At 45.9% G+C, this 17,420-nt stretch overlaps 2 protein-coding genes across 2 annotated transcripts in view; one reads left to right on the top strand and one right to left on the bottom strand.

Moving 5' to 3' along the window:
* Nucleotides 1-618: 618 nt before the first annotated feature.
* exorh (extra-ocular rhodopsin) lies at nt 619-9,342 on the top strand. The gene is made up of 5 exons (XM_086033393.1): nt 619-1,161; nt 1,304-1,472; nt 3,822-3,987; nt 7,252-7,491; nt 7,850-9,342. Exons 1-5 carry the CDS (start codon nt 801-803, stop codon nt 7,979-7,981), a joined length of 1,068 nt encoding a protein of 355 aa, XP_085889519.1. The 5' UTR covers nt 619-800; the 3' UTR covers nt 7,982-9,342.
* A 1,682-nt stretch (nt 9,343-11,024) lies between these two features.
* plxnd1 (plexin D1) overlaps nt 11,025-17,420 on the bottom strand; it is an 87,868-nt gene continuing 81,472 nt past the window's right edge. Inside the window, exons 31-36 of the mRNA XM_086033380.1 lie at nt 17,025-17,129; nt 16,701-16,864; nt 16,470-16,617; nt 13,712-13,852; nt 13,567-13,641; nt 11,025-11,745 (exon numbers count right to left, since the gene is read on the bottom strand). Of these exons, the coding sequence (XP_085889506.1) occupies nt 11,629-11,745; nt 13,567-13,641; nt 13,712-13,852; nt 16,470-16,617; nt 16,701-16,864; nt 17,025-17,129 (750 nt within the window). The 3' untranslated portion in view covers nt 11,025-11,628. The remainder of the gene's footprint in view (nt 11,746-13,566; nt 13,642-13,711; nt 13,853-16,469; nt 16,618-16,700; nt 16,865-17,024; nt 17,130-17,420) is intronic.

Consider the following 17,420-nt stretch of genomic DNA (forward strand, 5'->3'; position numbering starts at 1 on the left):
GGGAAAACATAGCAATTATCAAGTTAAAATCACAAAATGCAGGAAAGGAGAAATTAAGTTTTGGAAATTCTGAAAAAGCAGCAGTGGGCAGCAAGTTTTCTGGGCTGATTGAAATGTAGCACCAGTTTGAGTTGCTCTCAGGAAGTTTGAAGAAACCCAATGCCGCTTCGCTTTGCTGGCTCCTGCTTTCTTGCAGTCGACAACCTGCCGGATCTGCAAAGTCTCATGCGTGGGCGGCTCTGCTCAAACTGGGGGTCTGTTAAACGAGGGGACTTAAGTGAAGCATCCCCCTAACTTTCTGACTTTGTCCCCTCTGTGCCCCCCTCAACATACATTTTTTACGACCATTCAAACAGTCAAATTCCTTTTTGGAGCTATTTAAACATGTTTTCCCCAGCTGCTCTTGAATGCATCGCAAATAGTCACCGTCATCGATCTCACGCGCGCACACGAGATTCGCTGCCTACTGGCTATAGCAGAGTTTGGGGGGGGGGGGGGGGATGTTGAGGAAAACCAGCCTGCAAGCAAGTCAACAAATAGAAAGTGAAATTCCCAAAGTGTTGCTACACAACCTGAGCACGTTTCATTTTGCCTTTAAACGTCCTCTCTCGCTCATGAAGGTAGGAGAGGCTGAGATTGCACTAATTCCATTTTTTGCACACGTCCCTAATCCGCGCATCGCGATAAAAGGCGGCGCGGCGCCTCGGAGGGGCCGCAGAGCTCGGCTTGACCGCCCCGGATCCCGTCTCGCTCGCTCACCCCGCGTCCCGAAGGCAAAAAGCGTATCGCGGACCCTCGCCATGAACGGCACTGAAGGACCCAACTTTTACGTGCCCATGTCCAACAAGACGGGGGCGGTGCGCAGCCCCTTCGAGTACCCGCAGTACTACCTGGCCGAGCCTTGGAAGTACTCGCTGGTGGCGGCGTACATGCTCTTCCTCATCGTCACCACCTTCCCCATCAACTTCCTCACACTCTACGTGACGCTCGAGCACAAGAAGCTGAGGACGCCCCTCAACTACGTCCTGCTCAACCTGGCCGTGGCTGATCTCTTCATGGTGCTGGGGGGCTTCACCGTCACGCTCTACACGGCCCTGCACGGCTACTTCATCCTGGGCGTCGCCGGCTGCAACATCGAAGGATTCTTCGCCACTTTAGGAGGTCAGGGCCACGTGCGGCGAGGGCGGGACGCAGCGGCTCCTCGCCTCGGGCCGTCACCTCGTGTGGTCACCTCGTGTGGTCACCTCGCCTGGTCCACGTGTTGATATGTGTGTGTGCGCGTTTTGCTGGCGTGTGTTCGTAGGGGAGGTGGCCCTGTGGTCGCTGGTGGTTTTGGCCATCGAGCGCTACGTGGTGGTGTGCAAACCGATGAGCAACTTCCGCTTCGGGGAGAAGCACGCCATCTGCGGGCTGGCGGTCACGTGGATCATGGCTTTGACCTGCGCCGCGCCCCCACTGCTTGGATGGTCGCGGTATGACCATGTATTTTCACGCTCTGATGTTTTAGCAGCGGCGCGGTAATTGAGAAATGAGTGGTTTGCACGCCTGCTTTGTGGTTCTGAATTTCGGGGCGCCCATGCTGACAGGGCTTTTCTTCACGTTCCAAAAGCATGTTAGCTTCATTCAAAAGTCTTCATTGGTGATTCTTCAAGCGTAATAGCACGCGGGCTCCCTCTAGTGGTATGTGAAAGAATCACTGAATTACTTGTTCCTACTGTACATAATGGTAGCGTAAGCGCCATAATTCAGTGTTATGTCACGTGGTGATTGGTTACTATGGTAACGAGCGGGTGCTTGTGTCACATGTCGTAAGTGGTGAATGCCGGGTAATTTAAGTTGGCGTGCTTAGCAGTTGCGCGGGAGAGAGAAAGTCAGGCTGGGTCGCCGTATTTTTTGTTGACCGCTATGCTACGCTACGCTACGCTTTATTAAAAGAGATCAAAGCGCATTCAAGACTCCGCGTGTTTCAACTGTCAAGCTACAACAACAAGCAGCGTGTCAGACAGGTACCGAACCCACCCTCTTTCTCTTAAGAAGCGATAAGGCTGCATGGAGTCGCTACAGCTAGAACGTCTTCAAGTTTTTTTTAACCCGGTAAACTACATTGTATTAACTCATCAACTCATTCATGCAGTACATTTGCATTTAATCTTTTAGAACTGTTTTAAAACTGTTATTTAGGTACAATATGCAATCCATTTAATTGAATTCCCTGCATTTCCACATGTGAATTAAAAAAATAAAATAAAAACAAATTATATTTATATATATATATATATATATATATATATAAGTAATTGAGGGATTAATTAATTATGATCTGTAATTAATTGATGTAATTGATCTATTTGTAACCTCACTTAAAAATTGCTGAATGTTTGGCGCATTCATCAACTAAGTCCCTGGTTTCTGTTTTCACGATGATCAGTGCAAAATGAGTTGAAGTTCTATCATTAGCTGTGGCTTTAGTCGCAGCTGCTTACTTTGCATTTATGTGGTAGGCTTGAACTGCTTCTTTGGTAAGCAAAGTCCTTCTTACAAACAAGGCAGGCATATCACTCTGCCTTTATCAGTAGTACTATCGGGGCGTTTTTTTAAATTTACCAGTCATCGGACCAACAACTCTCTCATGCGCCTCCATTTTCACATACAGTGGTACCTCTACTTACGAAATTAATTGGTTCTGGAAGAAATTTCTTAAGTAGAAAATTTTGTAAGTAGAGACGCGTTTTCCATGTAAATGCCCTAATCCGTTCCAAGCCCCCCAGTATTCCGTTTTATAAAGCATAAAAATGCATCTAAACATGGAACAAATGCATGTTACAATTAGATTATTGCAAAGATTAAAACAAAGAATAGAGTAAAGAATAAAAATGATGGTCGTTTACCTTTTAATCGCTGTCCTCATCGCTTTTTGCCCTCTTTGGTTCATGTTCTCTTTCAGAAGTGTTTTTTGCCTGGCGTCTCGTAAAGAACTCATTTAATAACATGGCGACTGTCGATACATTACGTTCATATTCTTTGGCGAGATCAACCAAACGCATCCCTTTTTCATACTTTTCTATTATCTCTTGGTTTGTTTGTATGGACAGAAAAAACGATTTTCTCCTTTTTTTCATTTCCTCGTTTCTAATTCACGTAAAACTATCGGAACACTTCATGGCCCGAGGGGCGAATGACGAGGACGCTGCATAGACATATCTATCAAATATCTATCTATCTACCTGTCTATCTACACACATAGACACATTCGGTAGAGGTCCCTCATAGACAATGAGATGCCAGTAAGATGCTAGGCTAACCAATGGCAGAGCAGCTATGAGTATGTTGCGTTCAGGAAACTCTGGAGATGCGAGTAGCAGCCCATACTGTATTTTTACCTTTCGTATCCTGAAATTTCTTCCGTAACAAGAGGCAATATTTTCCCGTTGAGGCGTTTCGTAACTTGAATATTTCGTGCGAAGGGACGTTCGTAAGTAGAGGTACCACTGTATTCTCTCTGCTCCTGAACTTGCCCTCTCACCTACAATAGGAGTCTATCGGGTTATGCCAAACATAATGCCGGCCAATCGATGTCCACTTCAGGGTGTGACATTGACCATTGTTTTTTTACACTCCCCAACAACTCAAGCACAAGCCCCATGCATCAAAATGGATTTCCTCATAATCCAGAAACAGTAAAGTTAGAGATTAAAAATGAGATTCATGCGATTAAAAAAATTAACGCTTTAACTGTGACTGTAATTAATTGATCGCAATGAATGCACTATTTTGACACCCCTAATATATATATATATATATATGCACGCATGCTTGTGCAGGTACATCCCCGAGGGCATGCAGTGTTCGTGCGGCATCGACTACTACACACCCAAACCGGAGATCAACAACGCCTCTTTTGTCGTCTACATGTTCGTTCTGCATTTCATCATCCCTCTTGTCATCATCTTCTTCTGCTACAGCCGCCTGCTGTGCACCGTCAGAGCGGTACTGCACCCCCACACACTTACCACCCCCTTCCAGATGCAACTTTAATCATGTGACACTGTCAATCAGTGGAGTGTTTTCCGTTATGTCCCCTCACTATCCGCTCGACCAATCAAGAGCACATTACGAAAAGCAAATAATCACTTTCAAGGGGAATTTACACACCGCACCTCCAGTGTTAAAAGTGATGATTCGCCTTCTTGAGTGAACTTTTCAAACACTTTTTAATGTTGAACTCAATTGAATGTTGTTCTGTGCACACATAATAAGTCACATAATATTTCTTATTTTCTGCAATGCACTAGGGGGGAAAACGGCAAAGAAGTAATACAAAACAATTTAGAAATACAATGACTCGTACGTCTCCATATCTTGAGCTGTGCATTTCTTAAAAAAAATAATAATAATAATAACTCTGTTTCTGTTTTTGCTGTTGTTTGCCCCTCTAAAGCAACACTTGAGAAAGTTTTCGACCTTCGTAAAATATTTTCATAAGTCTTCTTCTGAAACATCGACTCACAACTGGTTGAATGGTACGTTTGTCATGGCCTGAGGGGGTCTGTATCGCTTTTACTGGCACTAAGCAACTTACAGGATGGTGGCTCCAACCCTGCCACACAAAAAAACTACAAATGTGCCGACTGCTTTGCGGCATTACGTCACTTCCCCCTTTCCCCATTTTGTTACAAAGACTAGTCGATTGTAACACCGACGCGCAATTACTGGCGTTAAAGCAGAAGCTGCAAAGTAGCCAAGGGGAAATAAAGTTTTGTCTGAAGAGACCAAAAAAAGAAAAGAAAAAGGGGGAGGCTACCCGGATAAAAGGACGTTCAAGGATCAACATCGGCTCAAAGACGAGGAGGGATTTTTCTGTTCCTGCTGGACTAGTAAGTAGCTTTCCGTGCTCAAATCAAAATGCTAACGTTAGCTATCGCAAATTTGCGTGCTAGCAATGAATAGCCGTGAAACTTGATAGTTCGCTATTCCACACTGACGCGACCAGCCGCACTACAAACGTACTGAAGAAATAATGTGATGACTTGCAAACCGCAAATACACAGTGCGAGCGTGCAATAACGTTGTTGTTAGTTGCAGCCTGCGCATTTCCGGATATCATAATCTGGCGATGAAACGTCACTTTGTGCCATATAGCCTCAAGTCATAGTTGCGCTGGAGCGTGGGCTTGTCTGAGTCTTTGCCAGGTGTCCGTGATTTAAGAAATGCAACAGTTCAGAATTTAGCCATTTCCCGCTAGTTGTCGTTCCAGATCATCCGTAACAGATCTGCCGTCTGAGGTAGAGAGGCTCAGCGGTAAAGTTTGAGTGGTTAGCGTTGACCTTAGCCAAGCCGCGTGGCCCATCTCGGCAGCCCCGCTTTTGTTTACGTTGCCTCCAGTGCCTGCGATGCCTGCCAGACCAGACAACAATCCACGCGTGTTCCTCTTTGTCGTCCAGAACAGTAGCATAGCGCTATGAGTAGACGAAACGATACTATGTGAGGAAACAAATGAATAGTAGTACTTTCCCTGAGAGACTGAACTGTATATTTGTGCAAATTGTGCAGGGTTTTTTTTTTTTCAAGCAATGCGGCACCTTCCGCCCGGGAGCTGTACGTGTGTCAACTGTGAAATGATCCAACGTAACGATTTATTTATATGGTTCAAGGCAACTGACGCGCTGACGTGTAAGGTGAGGGGAGAGGGGCACATTGGGGGAATATAGAACAAAACCAAAGTGAAACGTTCGTTTTCAACATAGTGGTATTGTTGGACAAAATTACCTTCATTACCATTCATCCCTTCACACAGCCACGGGAAACAGAAATGCAGAGGTGGGCATTTTACAGAAGTTTGCTGGTCCGTCGTTCGTCATCCGTCAATCCGTCATTTTTCGTGACGAACTTAATTGTAAATGTAAGTCCGTCCATCAGTTAAATCCGTCAGTTAGTTTGACAGAAGTCCGTTGGTCCGTCAGTCGGTCCCCGCCAAAAAAACGTCAAAAAACGGGTGTCCGCCAGTGACGGACTAACGGTAAAGTCATTGACGGATGCGGTTAGTGACGATTACACTGACGGATAAAAACCCACTCCCGTGATTTGTCAGTTGGTCATTTTTAAAAGGTGTTAACCGTTAGTAAAACGGGCGTCCATCATTGATGGACTGACGGACCGGTCAGTCTGACGGAATGCCCTCCTCTGCAGAAATGTAAAAAAGGATTTCACGACACAATTTGGGCTGTCGCTCAAGGGAAATGTGGTCGACGTTAAGCAAAACGCGGCCGCTTGTGGTGCCGCCACAATCGACAAAAAATGAAAGCTCGCTATTGCCGGCTTTAACCATCACGTCACAACTAAAACATTTGGCCTTGACTCGTATTTAACAAAACAAACAAAAAAGATTTTCGAGACATTTTTCATGCTAAGTGGCCAGTCGGAATCTCAAAGTTTTACGGCGCGGCTTGTTTAAGGCTGAATCGAAGCAATGACAGTGGACGGCCTCCAAGAATTGGGTGTCTGAAGGACACCGAAGGAGGGCACGTAGGATTTTGCCAGCGCACCAGCTTGGAGCCAAGGCGTCCAGCTGAAAGGAAGTCTGCTGCCTCACTGTGTCACCCTCATGAATAATAAGACACTAAGCCTTCATAATTTATGCGTTCATCTTCAAGTACTTGTTACAAATGTAAGCAGCACTTGTGACAAAAGTGCTTAGTGCACATTTGTATTTCTAGCGGGACATGACTTTACACCAAAAGTACTCGCGCTGTGTAATGTGTGTGTGTGTGAATGTGTACATACATACATATATATATATATATATAATATATATATATATATATATATATATATATATATGTGTGTGTATGTATATATATATATATATATATGTATATATGTATATATATACACACATATATATACATATATACGTATATATATACATATATATATATACGTATATATATATATATACATATATATAAACACATATATGTGTGTGTATATATATACATATATACATGTATATACATGTATATATATACGTATATATACATATATATGTATAAATGTATATATACATATATATCTATATATATACGTATATACACGTATATATATATATACACGTATATATATATATATATATATATATATATACACGTATATGTATATATATATATATATATATATATATATCGTATATATAAAGCATTTGTGGGCTTGTCAGCGGTGCGGTTGACACTCATGTTTGTCGCCACGCACACGTAGGCAGCGCAACAGCAGCAGGAGTCAGAAAGCACGCAGCGGGCCGAGAAGGAGGTGACCCGCATGGTGGTGGTCATGGTGATCTCCTTCCTGGTGTGCTGGGTGCCGTACGCCAGCGTGGCCTGGTACATCTTCGCCAACCAGGGCACCCAATTTGGGCCCGTCTTCATGACGGCGCCCGCCTTCTTCGCCAAGAGCGCCGCCCTCTACAATCCCGTCATCTACATTCTGCTCAACAAGCAGGTGCGCTCGCCTCGCTACTCTTTTTTCCTCCCCAAATTCTCATTTGAAATATGTCCTTTAAAGAATGGCCTTTCTTCAAATGTTCTTTTTTTTTTTTGCGGGAATACCAAGATATCTCTTGAAAATAGGATTCTATTTGTTTTTCAAACATATTTTTTTCTCACAAAATATGTACGATGCGATATTATTCCTCCCGTCCCAAAATGCCGTTAACACGACGTGGCGTGTTTGTTGTCAGTAGCACACGTTTTGCGTTGTGTACGTTTAACGAACGTTTGTAGCTCTACGTTTGGGGCCCACTCGGCGGCCCTCATGTCAACCTGGACGGGTGGGTCACATGACTGTGTTGTTCCTTCAGTTCCGCAACTGCATGATCACCACCGTGTGCTGCGGCAAGAACCCGTTTGGAGATGACGACGACGCGGCCTCCGCCGCCCTCTCCAGAACTCAGACTTCGTCCGTTGCCTCCAGTCAGGTGGCCCCCGCTTGAGCTGCATATCCGGACTCTCTCTCAGCCCCCCTTAACTCCCTCCCCCACCCCCCAGTGTCCCATCTGTCCCATCCCAGAAGCCACAGACACCGCCGGCAGGCAGAAAGCACCATTTATTTTTTTTCCCCGGCTTTTTTGGATGACCTTCGTGACCCGCATCTCCTTGTGCTGTTGTGGTTGTTTGGCACTCGGGAGGCGACGCGGGGCGCCTTGGAGCCTTCTCAAGTGCTGCTGCTTGCTATTCACTGGCCGGCGCGCAAATGATGGGTCTGGAGCTAGCGAGCAGCTAATCACATCCAATTTGCTCCGCGATGAAAGGAAAAATGTGACTATGTAGCAAATGCCGCAAAACGAACATCCATCTTGTTTATGCTTTGCAACATTTCAAAATGAAGGCCGAGGTCACCGAGAAGAAAATGAAACACTTAAGCCAGGGGTTCTCAAACTGCACAAGTCCATAGAAATATTTTCACAAGATCTCAAGGGTCTTTTGGACAGAACCAAATTAATGTAGCTGCCATGTCGCTAGCATTGTTGCCCATTTGAATGTTTTGGGAAAACAAGACAACCCAACAACAAATTCCACAAATAAGAAGAGCTCATTTACCCTGATTCAGGCTTTGCCATGGCCTGCATGACTAACAATCCATACAAACATAAAGGATCTTTTTTTTTTTTGAATTCATGTTGTGACACTAAGTTAAGAATGACTTAGACTATTTTACTATTAGTGTACATCCCTAATTGTCATGGGAAAGCTTTTTTTGTTTGTTTGTTTTTTGGGCAACGTGTCAACATAAGTATTCATGACCCGTATAATAAAAAAAAAAAAAAAAAAAGAACTACTAAATTCAAAATTTTTCCATTGTTGCTAGCTGACATTCACGACTCTCACTAACAACAGGGCTGTGAACAGAGAGAATCCAGTTCACAATAGCAAGGTCAGTGTTTCACCGGGCACTGAATCGAACGCAACTGGACTTTTTCAGTTCTTTTAGAGGATATTTTACTTCTCATCAACAACAATGCACGTAACAAGGCTAACCTAAGGTGCAGTCATAACCAAACCATGAAATGAAAAAGCCTGCTTGGATGAGAAGCCAAATGTCTTCTAAGACAGTGGTTCCCAAACTTTTTTTTGCAACGCCCCCCTTTTAGTGATGAAATTCTTTTCAGCCCTTCCCAGTTCCCCAAGCCGGCTGCTCCTTTTTTTTTTGTCTCAGTTCCAGCCTCTAAAGAAAGCTGGCTGCGTTGTATGCCTTTCGTCCCATTCCCAAAGACCGCAATGATATTGTTGTGCCACAGTTTTTATTTCACCACACGCATTTTGCGTTGAAAAAAAAAATAAATGGATGCTTGTGCTTGTGATGTAGTATGTTCTCGATCCCAATTGGCTGTCGACGTGACGTGGCCAAATGCACACTTCGTCCTATGTGGGTGGAATTTGCAAAGGAGCAAAATTTCTGCCTCGAACACTTAAAAAGCGCCACCGCTCACACAACCGAGCGAAGTGCGTTGACTGTATGTGGAAAAGCGGCGCCGGGAACACTGAGCACGCCTTTGGTCTGCACGTAGCATAACTTAATAATTACAAGATACAAAATTCATGGTAGGCTGGTAAGCCCCCCACACCCCTCCCCACCGTCATAAAGCCGGGCCCCACAGTTTGAAAACCAAATAACCGCTCCACTTATTGAAGGTGGTTGTGGTTGCTAACGGTTGTGTTACATTACTTGTTACAAGCAAAAATAAAAAAATGAAAGTAAAGGTCAAATTAGAGAAACGCGATAACGGCATCACTGATTGTCCAGCGGTCGGGAGTTATGCAAATGGTTCAATTCTATGGCAGTTTAATGTTGTCTGTGTTTCAGATAAGCTTTTGTGGACGTCTTTTTCTGGAGATACTCTGGTCTTAATGCTGAGATGACGAGCTTGTCTCGGGAACCCGAGTTAGGGCTGGGCGGATCAATACCAAAATATTGATATTCCCATCCAGTGTGCTCAATTTAAAGTATCGATCCTCAAGCTAAATTTTTCGATATTTGATATTTCGATAATTAATTCATATATATGTTTATTAATCTCCAATTTCGATGGTTGTATTGTCATCTAATCAGAATTTTCGCCATGTGTTGCCAAGGGCAAACTGTTGACTCTGGTCCCGCCCACCAGAACTTTGTAAACGCATTTGATTGGATGAAGAATGATCAGTGTGAAGACCCGCGCCTCGTGGGCACTGCAACGCCACCGTTGGCAAGATGACATGGGAGTGGTAACAAAATAGTTTGGCTCACACGGTTTGGTTTGGGAAAAAAAAATATCACTTCAGTTATTGATATCAGATCGGTATTGCGACATTCGATCCAGTATTACTTGGTATCGGATCAAATCCAAAATCACTGGTATCGCCCTTCCCTAGGGCGAGTGTAAACAGACGGACCAGGACACACGGGAGCCGACATGCGTGTGCGCATTTGAGCGGACTTGAGCATGTGCATGGAAGAGACACGCACGTGATCATTTGGTGGATTACGGAAAGGCTTTGTGGCATCTTTTCTTGTCTGTCTTGCAGTAAAAACCAAGCTCAACGTCTGTCCGGCCTTTCTCTCTTTCACGCTTTTACGAGGCCTTCTAAAGAGCTCCAGATGCTCGTCGTTGGCCGGTTGATGGTGGTTTTCGAACATTGCACTTCTTTTCCTTCGGACTTGTCGGGCTCACCGCAGCGCGTCATCCCTTTCCTTCGAAGTGTATCTTCAACTGCCCCTGATGTCTTCCCTCACTACATCTCTCAAGCTCCTCTTAGGTCTTCCTCTTGCTCGAACCGGCTCGGATCCGTTTCTTCACCTCCTTACCACACTCCCCGTCACCTTAAATACTTCAAATCCTCCACCCTCGCTATTCACACGCAAATATTCTGTTTTACTTCCGCTAATCTTCGTTTGTCTCTCTCAGTGATCAAACATTGCGCAATTCCACCGTTTAGAAACAAGGCCACTGTGACATTTGGCCGAATGATAGGTTCGCGACAGCACGGACACAATCGCACCCTAAATACTGTTGTTTATTTCACCCACTTTGGCTTCACAGATACAGTCATTTGAGACATTTGTCTTGAGATAATACAGAGATCACGTTTACCAGAAATGTACATTTCCCTCTCGTTTGGTCCGAACGACACGCATTGGACGGCTTGAATAGGGTCGCGCCAGCTCTTCCCAGTGAGCCGCGTCACTCGTCTCCACTCCACCCGCAAAGCACATTTGGGACGAAAAGTTCAAAGCACCGACGGTGGCGAGTCACACCTGAGAACGTTACAGGCTTTACGGACGACTTTATTCACCGTCGTCTCTCTGGACGGACGGACGGACACTCCAAAGCATTACGACACATCTATAAATATTGCTATGGACACTATAATACAGTGCAGTGCATCATTGGCTCGTTCCCCCGGGGAAAGGTTCAGTGCATTAAGACCGGCCGGGCCTCGGGTCCCGCTAACCGTACGAAAAGTCTCTTCTCGGCATCCCTTTAAAACCGAGCCGGACGCTTCGGGAAGCCTTTCGGATGTGGGCCTCCTCGCTATGTTTCACTCCTGGCAAAACGGCAATTACGGTGGCAAAGGCAAATCGGGTGGCGGGGGCGGAGACTCAGGCCTCGCTACAGCACTCGTAGATGTTGTCCTCCACCAGGGCGACGACCTGCTCAAACTTGTGCTGCAGTTGGGTGCGACGCGCTGTCGGGTTGCACTCCAGCGCGTTCGACACCTGGACACAACAAAAAGCTAACTTTGAGGCAGCGCAAAGTCACAAGTGCTAATACAACTGCTGCCTTGACTTAAGCCTCAGTAGGCTACAGAAATAGGAGTTGTTTCTTGCAGAGCATAAACAAAATATACCTGTGAGTATTGTTATATTGTCTGTCAACCAGAATTACTGCACCGTTTGTGTTCAAGTATCCGTTGTTCTTACACTGCTGCATCAATGCTACTTTCATTAGCCTGTCTACGGAATTTCCTACTGCGCGTTAGCATTACGCAAGCACCTCCTTTAAGAATTGTTCGCGACCTGCTGCTTGTTGAGACATTTAGCATTTCATTAGGTTTATAAGAGCTCAAACGATATCACCCCCTGCATGGCTGCACAAATTCAAATTCAAATTTTAAAGCAAGTCTTGGCAAAAGTATTCTTCGGCTCTTGTTTATTTCACTCTCAAACGCAGGCCTGACCCACGCCGAGGGCCTCCCGGTTCCCTGCCGCTGGCAGTTGTTTCCGGTCGTAGAGTCGTCCGTAGAGAACCAGCGCGCCGCTTCAGGCGTGTCTCCCGCGTGCCTCGTCACCGCGCCACAAAAGCCTCCCGACGTGTTGACAAAAGCAACATCTGCCGAGTTGTTAGTGCGCGGCGTGAGTGCACCAAGCCCAAACGGGGCGAGAGATGGGCCAATCGGGGACCGTTCGCTGGCCTCAGCCCGTCTGTCGAATAACGAGCAGCTCGGCGGCGGAGTCACGAGCGCCTCCGAGCGCCTCCCACGCTTGTCGTCCACGACGGCAAACAGGAAATACGTCGGGGCTTCAAGTGGGGGCAGCACTGAGTACATTTCAGAAGCCAGGAAGGCTTGAAAGCTTGAATTAAAGCGAAAGTCAACCCAAAGATATTTTTTTCAAGAATATGATCCAAGCAGGCTCACTATTCATTCGGATAAATATTGCATTTGTGGAATAAGAGTTAATGCACTTGTTTTTAGCCATCTCTGGGGGCGGCCATTTTGTCACTTCTGTCGACTGGCAATGACATCACAACTGCTCACAACGACCAATCACGGCTGACCTGTTTTCTGAATCTGAGCCGTGATTGGTCCTTGTGAGCATTTGTGATGTCATTTTCAGTCGACAGAAGTGACAAAATGGCCGCCCCCAGAGATGGCTAAAAACGGGTCTATTAACTCTTACTCCACAAACGCAATATTTATCCGAATTCCCCGTTTCAACTAGTGGGCTAGCATAGAACATATTCTTGAAAAAAAAAAAAATGTTTGCGTTGACTTCCGCTTTAAGAGTTTCATTGGTTCCCTGACTGAGCTCGTAAACTTATTTTATTGGTAAAGTGAACCCCCCGCATACTCGCAGGTTGGCGACCACTGATTCGCATTTTCACGAATTAAAAAAAAAAAAAAAAAAAGATAAAAATCAATATTATTGTGTGTGCTTCATTCCCAAACTATTCTAACCCTGGTATTAACATACACGGCCAATAAAAAAGGATTCCGATTCTGGCAACATACAAAGCAGTGGCGCCCAAACACCGCACCTCACACAAAATAATTGTATCTCTTGCTTTCATTTCCATCATCGCACCTTTGTGAGGAGAGATTTTCTGCAAAAATGTGCATTTTGGAGTAGACTGCACATAAGCGACATTTGTGGCGCGACTGTCTCCCAAGGTGGGCGTGGCCCATTGAAGAGAAAGACGCGCTAACCCCTAGTTAGCGACGGCACAGTGAGTTGTACATTTGTTCCGATTTGTTCCCACGCCGCCGCGTCAAAAACATCACTTTAGGTTTTGGCCGTCCCATGTCAAGAAGCTCCTACCTGGTTTCTGTATCTCTTGGCGTATTTGTAGATCTCGGTCAAGGCCAGGTTGGTGTTGAATTCATTTCTGTACTTCTGCAAAACAGTTTAGCCATCAGATGAAGAGAGGTTGGGGTTCGCGGCCACGCGCGAGGGCGTCACTCACTCGAGACTCCTCGGCCAGGTGAGCGTTCATCTCCTGCTCGCTGAGCGGCGCCATTTCCTGGATCTGCTGGTAGTAGGACTGCACCCTCTTCTTGTACTCGGGGATTTCCTTGGCGTACAGCAGCTTGTTGGTTGGAGAATCCTGCAAAAAAAAAAAAAAGACGCATTTCAACGCAAACGACATTGCAGCGCAACCTCCGAGCAAGTCAAACGGACGTGACCGTCACGTCCGTCGACTTTCTGCCCCACTGAGCGGAGACAACGCGGGCAGGCGAGGCACGGAACGTTCCGCCGTACTCCGTTCTCCTTCATGCCGGCCGGACTCTCCACTCGCTGCCTCCGTTTCGCATTGGCGCTCATTCAAGCAGAAATAAAAGTCAGCTGTGGGCACGTTTGGCTTTTAATGGCAACTACACTTGTGAGCGAATGGAGGAAGGGGCCACGTAGGGGAAAAAGTAGGACAGGGGGTGGGGGTCGGGCGGCACAGCAAATGTGCTTACAATACAACTTGTGTGTCATGAGTTATTTGTGTCACATGACGTGTTTGGGAGCGCGCGCGCGGCAAAGTAGCTCCTTGTGATAGCGAACCGACTGGCTTCCTGTGCGCAAGGTCACTTCCTGCTATGCGCCCATCTGTTTGCCGACCCCACTGTGACCTCTCACCCCCCCCGTGTGAGCGTGCTTCTTGCCAGATAAGGGGTTTCCGTGGAAACGGGGGACGTGCCTTCGTTTGATGTGGCTAATCCAGACCCCGCGTGCCCCGCTCTGCCCCCTGCGCTCAGCCCACCGTGCACCACTTACAGAAAAATGTGGAGGTGTGTTGAGTTACATCACGTGCGGGAGAAAACCTTCATGGTGTGGCCCGATGCAGGTGATCAAAACTCCGCTGTACATTTTTGCCTATGTGTACATACAGTATTAAATTGATTTAAGATTGACTCATCTCAGTCCGTCACTGACGGACTCCCGTTTCGCTGACGACTAGCGGAAAGGGACTCGCGTGTGTTTGTTTGCTGGGCTGAATACGCACCGGGGTTAGTGCGGACGGACTGGGTCGATTGCAGATGGAAACGCGTCACCAGACATGCGCTTTGACCCATAGTGCAGTGTTTCTCAAGCGGAGCGAAGATGGATGGAGACACATATCGAATCGTCTTTTATCGGAGGGGATTAAACGGCCCAATTACAGTAATCTACTGACAAGTTCATCCATATTGTAAAATGACTACAAGAAACCCACTGCATCATAACCTCTCAAACTGAGCCATACCACTCCGAATCGAACCAAAATGAATTATTCCACTTTAAAATCGGCTTCGCACCGATAACATCAAGTGAATCGAAATCGGTCGATATGTTGCATTTTTTTTTTTTTTCAAAATGGCAGCTCGACTGTCACGTTAGAATTCGATGACGCCATCGATCAAATCCACGAAATAAAGACATGACGGCAAACACAACCTGGTTCACTCCGAGATTGTTCTGTGCTGACATAGTGTTGAAGTGAGCCTGAAAGTGAATCGTTTTTAGCCTCGTCTTGTGTCGCGTCAGCGCAAAGCCTTTGTGCTGGGAATTGGAAGTTCCGCCTCCCTGATTGCGTAATAAATAATCAAAAAAAAATTTAAAAAAGTGCAAGGAAAGTAAAGGAGAAGCATCATTTCCTGACTGCTCGATTCCCTCCAGAGAAGGAAGTCAGTCAGGGAGAGACAGGAAGCAGAGCGTGTTCACGGGGTCACAGTGTCGGAGGAAAGAGACACATTTGTGAACAGTGAAGACAGTGACATTTGAGCTTAGGCACACACACGCACACGCTGGAAGAAACGAGGCAACACGCGCACACACACACACACAGCCACAAGTGAGATCTGCGGCGCTTGTGACCTTGGATCGGTCGGCCCGCCCGGAATGAGACAAGGTGAGGTAGATGGAGCTGACAGTCTGACGGCTCGGGGGCTTCGCAGACGGATTCTGGAGGTCAGAGATGGCCGCCCTGTCTTACATATGCATGGCCTTTGTGAACCAAGAGGCTACTCACGCTACACTGTATGTCGAATGTGCGACCAAGTTTTAGGCTTAGCTCAAATGCTAACCACATTGACGTAAATACGCCTATAGGTATGCATGTACAGTGTATGTAAAAGATTGAGCCCCGTACTGATTGATTGCTTTGCATGGGTGTATGTGAGAAGGTAGGTAGCTAAAAGTAGGTATTTTGTAGGTAGGCGGCGTAGGCGGGTTGTTTTCTTGACAGGGAAGGTTATATTTGGTTGGGCACCGATTAGACTGGTTAACATTTTTTTTTTTAGAGAAGTAAGTAAACTTTTCTAGATTTTTTTTCCCCCCGCATTTTTACCCTAGCACATCAGGTTTTCATAATAGTAATAATAATAATATGTAATATAGTCATTTATTTCATAATATTTATGACTTAAGGGTTAGGTTCAGCAACAGACGTCATAGCTATAAATTATATAAATTTAAAATATATATTAATGTATATTATATAAATTACCACATGGTAAAATCCATATTGTGCAAGTTTTTATAAAATTAAAAAAGGTCAAAGTTGAAAGAAAAAAAAAAAATGGAAAAAGCTGATGTGGTTAAAAAAATAAATAAATAAATAAATAAAATAAAAAAAGGGAAAGATATTCTTGAAATCAGCGTCAAAAAGACCTTTAGGGACACATCTCTGATTACAATTTGCTGTTACGGTTGACAGGCAGCTAGCTAGCTAGCCAGCTACTGTATGTACTGACCTTGCCCAGCTGCAGGTCGGAAATCGAGCAGGCGTCGATGAAGGCCTGCGCGATGACCGACAGACACGCGTCCATATGATCCGTCTTGTCGATGTCAAAGACAAACTGGGGATTCTTCAGGATGTTCACCCAGAATCGCAGCGGTAAACTGCGCATGCACAGGGGGGAGGCCTTTAAAATCTTGCGCTTGATCCACCGAGTGACTTGCGTCACACAGTTTGCTTTGCTTACCTGTTGGTTTTCCAGATGTGTAGGGTGTCCGGGTCAGTGATGCCCCGTTTGTCGGCCTGCTCCTCCAGAAAGTCAAAAAAGTATTTGACGGCCAGCGGGGGCTGTTCTGGGGGGATGCTGAGGATGGCCTGAAAGAGGTCGTCCAAGAATTTCTGGAGTGTTCCCTTTGGAAGGAAAGACAAGCGGGTTCGTGATGTGCGAAATGGGTTTCAGGAAAAGGCAAATCGCAGAGAAAAAACCCCCCCAAAAAAAACATCCACTCGGATGTAAGTTGTGAGTGCGTGCGTGGCTTATCAAACGTTTCGAGGGGGGTTGCGACCTCACCTTGGTAGACAGAAGGCGTGTCAGGTAGATTTCCGGCAGCACCTTCTTGCGGTGGCTTGGCCTGTGCGACTTCTTGGTCTCCATCAGTTCGTCATGCGGCGGGACCTTGGGGCACCGCAAGGCTCCGAGTCAACAGCGAGCGCACGTTTCGCTTGTGTCGCCCCTCATGAGGACGCTAAATGAATGGCTGAGGAATTTTCTCCGTTCCATGCGTTAGACACATGATCCGCTCACCGCATCAGGGTAGACGGAAAGTAATAAAAAAAAAAAACAAGAGAGGCGGAATTGTCTGCTGCTCGCTGTGTATAAGATCACGGATCCGACTCGTAGACCGGGCCTGAATGCAAATGCGCAGCCTCGTGTCAAAAAAAAATAAAAAAGACTACAGTACAAATC

The sequence above is a fragment of the Filicampus tigris genome, chromosome 1 (assembly GCF_054856515.1).
Source record: "Filicampus tigris isolate MCC_2025a chromosome 1, RoL_Ftig_1.0, whole genome shotgun sequence".
Classification (NCBI taxonomy): domain Eukaryota; kingdom Metazoa; phylum Chordata; class Actinopteri; order Syngnathiformes; family Syngnathidae; genus Filicampus; species Filicampus tigris.